The 4,454-nt window shown below is 62.2% G+C and overlaps 1 protein-coding gene across 1 annotated transcript; it reads right to left on the bottom strand.

Moving 5' to 3' along the window:
* Window positions 1–1,213: 1,213 nt before the first annotated feature.
* Window positions 1,214–2,153, bottom strand: LOC311197300 (noggin-2-like). The gene has a single exon (XM_084271037.1). It carries the CDS (start codon window positions 2,041–2,043, stop codon window positions 1,399–1,401), a length of 645 nt encoding a protein of 214 aa, XP_084127163.1. The 5' UTR covers window positions 2,044–2,153; the 3' UTR covers window positions 1,214–1,398.
* Between the last annotated feature and the right edge of the window lie 2,301 nt (window positions 2,154–4,454).

Genomic DNA, 4,454 nt, shown 5'->3' with positions numbered 1-4,454 from the left:
GGAGCCCGGGATGGGTGACACGAGGCAGGAATCTCCCAAGGACTTCAGATGATACCTCCTGTCCGGGAAAGCACAGCTCTTTTATGCATTACAAGCCACCTCCAATCTCTTTTTTTTCCTCCCCAGCAGGTCACATACGCAAAGAAAACCCAGAGCGGGATCCCAGGGAGGCGTAAAGCAGAGGAGCTCTACCAATCTTCAGGGCATCTCACGATTTACACCCGTGTGGCCCAGCCAAAGCCCTTTACTCATCACCTGCTCCGAGCAAGAATTTGAGTCTCCGCTTGTCTCCCAGAGAGCTGGGGTGCAGCACGGGGGTCTTTCTTCAAAGATAGAGTTTATTGCTAAAAATGTTTTGATCAGTGATAGCTCATATTTACATTGATATGTTTTTAAAGGAATATTCAAGTAAACATTTCCAATAGTTTCTGGCATAATCTCTAGCTTTTTTTTTTCTTTTTCCTATACACAAATGTTAAAAATAAATAAACTGTACACTGAAAATTTCCTTTAGCATCTCTACATGACTATATGTATTCCCACACAACAAAACGATCCCACTCTTCCATAGATTTGTACTTTTCTTTAAAATTTCCTCCTTAATTAATCGTTATACACTTAAAAAAAAAAACCCAACAAAACCCTAGAGAGCTTGGCAAATTAGTTCAAACATCAGTGACGCGGTCTGAAGACATAAAAAGACCCCAAAACACAGAAAAATAACCATCTTCGGGGATGCTGCCGTTGGTTTTGGTTTTTTTTAACTCCCCCCTCCCCCCTTTCAATAAAATCATCTTTACAGGAAATTTCTGCCCTTCCCTTCAGCAGGGAAATACTCAGGTTCTGTGGGGATGGGTTTAAAACGTGGTCCTATGTCTTTAAAATAATAATAATAACAATAATAATTATAATAATAATAAAAAACAGCTGCAATTTCCCCCCTTTCCTTTAAAATCTCTCTATTTACACGGCTGGTATTTTTTTTCTGTTTTTTTCTTTTTTTAAAGTTTTTTTTATTTTCCTTTTGTTAGAAGGCTATATACGTATAAAAATAGACATCTGATTGTAGTGCTTTACTGTGCCTTTGGCCTGCCCTGCAGTTCCTGGGTTTGCTTTTCCCCTTTCAAATAAAATAACATTAAAGTAAGTCCAAGAAAACCCAACCCCAAAAACCACCAACCCCACCAAAACCCCAAACCCCAAGAAACCCCCAAACCGAGAAACCCCACCCAAAATACCTGGTTCTTCTCCCCCTCCCCGCACTGGGGCAGGGGGTGTGTATGTGTGGAAAAAACAACAACCCCAAATCATCCAACACCCCCCACAACCCCCCAGAATAGATCATCATCATCATCATCATCATCATCCGGAGGAGGAGGCGGCAGTGCAAGGCGGGGGCTAGCAGGAGCACTTGCACTCGGAGATGAGCGGGTACTGCACGGGGATCCAGGTGCAGTACTTCTGGCTGGACCAGCCCTGGCAGTGCCAGCGCAGGAACGTCTTGGTGACCGACTTGACGGGCTTGCAGAACATGCCCTCGGGCAGCGAGCAGGACTTCTCGGCGAAGCAGTTGCCCTCCTTGATGTAGCGGGGCCAGAAGCGGACGCCCAGGTCCTTCCAGGTGTAGAGCACGGGGCAGTAGGTGTAGGCCCAGAGCCACTGCAGCACCTTCCGCCGCGCCTTCTTGCCCACCTTGAGGCGCGGTCCCTGGGGCGGGCCCAGCTCCAGCCGCCGCAGCTCGGCGGGCAGCGCCGCCCGCCCCCGCCCCGCCGCCGCCGCCGCCTCGGCGCCCGAGGCGTTGGCCGGCCCCGGCACGGCCACGGCCATGAAACCGGGGTCGAAATGGCTGCCCAGCTTCTTCCTCAGAGTCCTCTCGTCCAGGTCCTGCTCCTTGGGGTCGTACTCGGGGTCCGGGTGCTCCACGATGTCTTTGACGGGCAGGTTGTCGCTGGGCGAGGGTCGCAGCCGCAGGAAGGGCTGCCCGCCCCCCGGTCGGAGCAGTCCCAGGCAGGAGCAGAGCAGGAGCGCCCGGATCGCCGTCATGCTCCGGGCGGGCCCCCGCCGGCCCCGGCTCGGCGCTGGCTTCCCCGCGGGGCTGGCGCTGCGGGCTCGGCTCCTAGCGCTGCCCGGCGGCGCCTGCCAGCTCCCGGGGACTCATAAATAGGCAGAGACAAAAGTCCGGCGAGGCCCGTTACTTTAAATAGCTCGGCCGGGGTTGTGTGACAGACGCATCTGAGGCTCACTCCGCGCCCGCGGCCGCTGGCTCCCCGGGGCTCCCCGCCGGGCCGGCTCCAGCCGCGGCCGAGAGCGCCGGGGGGTCCGTGCCTCCCCCGCGGGCGGCGGCGGGGCAGGGCAGGGCACGGCGGCGGCCGAGCCTTCCTCCTCCTCCTCCTCCTCCTCCTCCGCCGCCGCTCTCGCTCGCTCCCCCCAAAATTCACAGCGGACTCGTCTCCATCGCCATGGTGACAGCTGGGCCGAGCCCCACGACAGCTCGTCTAGACGGTGTGACAGGGTTTGGCGTGAGACCGGAGCCCGAGAATAAAACCCTCCTTTATAGCCGGGCGAGCCGGGCGAGGGGGCGGGGAGGAGGGTCACGGCGCCGCGGCCCGCTCGGGCGGCCCCTGCGCGGGCACCGCCGGGGCGCGGGGCTCAGGCGGCGGCGGGCGGCGCCGGCAGCGCCCGCGGCCCGGCCGGGCTCCTCCTCATGGCGAGCGGCTGGGGCGGCCCGCGGCCCCCCGGGGCATCCTCGGCGCGGGGCGGTGGCGGTGGCGGAGGGAGGGGGCAGAGGGGGGGGAGCGTTCCCCGGCGCGGCGAAACGAGGTGGCGCGCCCCGGCTCCCGGCGCGGTCCCCGGCGGCGCCCGCCGCTCCGTGCGGCTCCTCGGCGGGGGCGGGCAGGGGCGGGCTCGGCCGCCTCTCAGCAGCCCCGGCGACCCATGCTTGCCGCTGCTCCGGGGGCCCGCTCGGCCCCGCCGCGCTCAGCGCATCCAGCCGCGGCTCCGCGCCTCGCCCGCTCCGCGCCCTGCGCTGCCGGTTCGACGCGGTGCGGTGCGGCGCGGTGCGGTGCGGTGCGGTGCGGTTCGGCTCGGTGCGGCTCGGCTCGGCTCGGCTCGGCTCGGCTCGGCGCACCCCGGCCCCGCCGCCGCCGCCCGCCGCGCTCTGCCGCGCCGCCGCTCGCCGCCCAAGTTAAATACGCGCCCGGCGCGCGGCCGCCCCGCCCCCGCTGTCACTTTCGCCGCGCGCTGAGTGACAGCCGCGCCCGCGCGGCCGCCGCCGGGTCCTGCCGCCGCCCCCCGGGAGCGCGTCCCACCTGCGGCCCCGCAGCGGCGCGAGGGGAGGGCGGGGCGGCTGGCGGGGCGCCGGGCCGGGCCCGGCAGCGGGGAGGCGCCGGGGTGGCAGCGCTGCCCCCCCCGAGGCACAAGGGGCCTCGGCCTCGGCGTCCTGCGGCTCCGGCGGCCCGGCGCGGTCCGGGCACCGGCGCACACCTCCCGTGCAGCCGGGCCCTGCTCAGCCGCTCTGCTGCCCCACCGTGTCTGCTTCTCCGCGGCAGCCCACGCCACCGTCAAAGCCCTCTTCAAAGCCCTCTTCAAAGCCCTCTTCCAGCCTCGCGCGGAGGCCAAAGAGGAGGAGGCGGAGGGCGCCGTATCCCAGCAGCCGCTCCCGGAGAAGGACCCCCCGGGGCAGCACAACCCAGCGTAACCGCCGGATGCGCTCCGGCATCAGCAGCATCTCGGCAAGGCAGGCTACAGCCTTCCAGGAGCATCACCCTCGCCCGAGATAAAGTATCCCCGCGTCCCTCCGCGCAGCTCGGTGTGACGGCAGCCGGGATGAATCAGTGGCTCTTTCTTCACCCCCTTCTCAGCAGCGTGGGGCTCAGTCTCTTGGGGGAGAGCTGGACCCATAACCTTTGAGGCAAAGAGGGTGGAAGCCTGGTGTGCGTCAACACAGCGAAAACCCAAAGCCTTCTCACCTCCTTTACCTCCACATTGCTGGGCACTGAGCTCACACTTGAACCATGTCCAGAAATTGGACACACAGCTGGTTCCTCGGGGCTGACAGTGTGTAAGAACATTCCTGCCCATGCCAGTCACTCCCTCCCAAAGGCATGAGATAACCAGTTACCCACTGGGGCCAAGGCAGGGCGCGGAGGGAATGAGGTAGATCATGGGGCCGATTTCTCACCGCGATGTGCTTACAACCCACCAAGCAAATCAAAAGTGGCAACAGCAGACCAGCCAGGAGCGCCCCACTGGTGCTCACTGGGAGTGTGTGAAGCTGCCTTCGCTCGGCACAGTGATGAATGCAGCGCTTCCCCCAGTTTTTGTCTCTGTTATCCCAGAAACACCAAACAGGGTTCACAGAGGCAAAGCAGACAACACTCCCCCCACAAAATGGAGAGGTTGGAGATCCACTCCCGAGTCTGCATAAGGTCTCATCATCCCCTGGGCTTCAGGGA

This window comes from Gallinula chloropus (genome assembly GCF_964237585.1).
Source record: "Gallinula chloropus genome assembly, chromosome: 15".
Classification (NCBI taxonomy): Eukaryota; Metazoa; Chordata; class Aves; order Gruiformes; family Rallidae; genus Gallinula; species Gallinula chloropus.
This window is presented reverse-complemented; position numbering and strand designations above follow the sequence as displayed.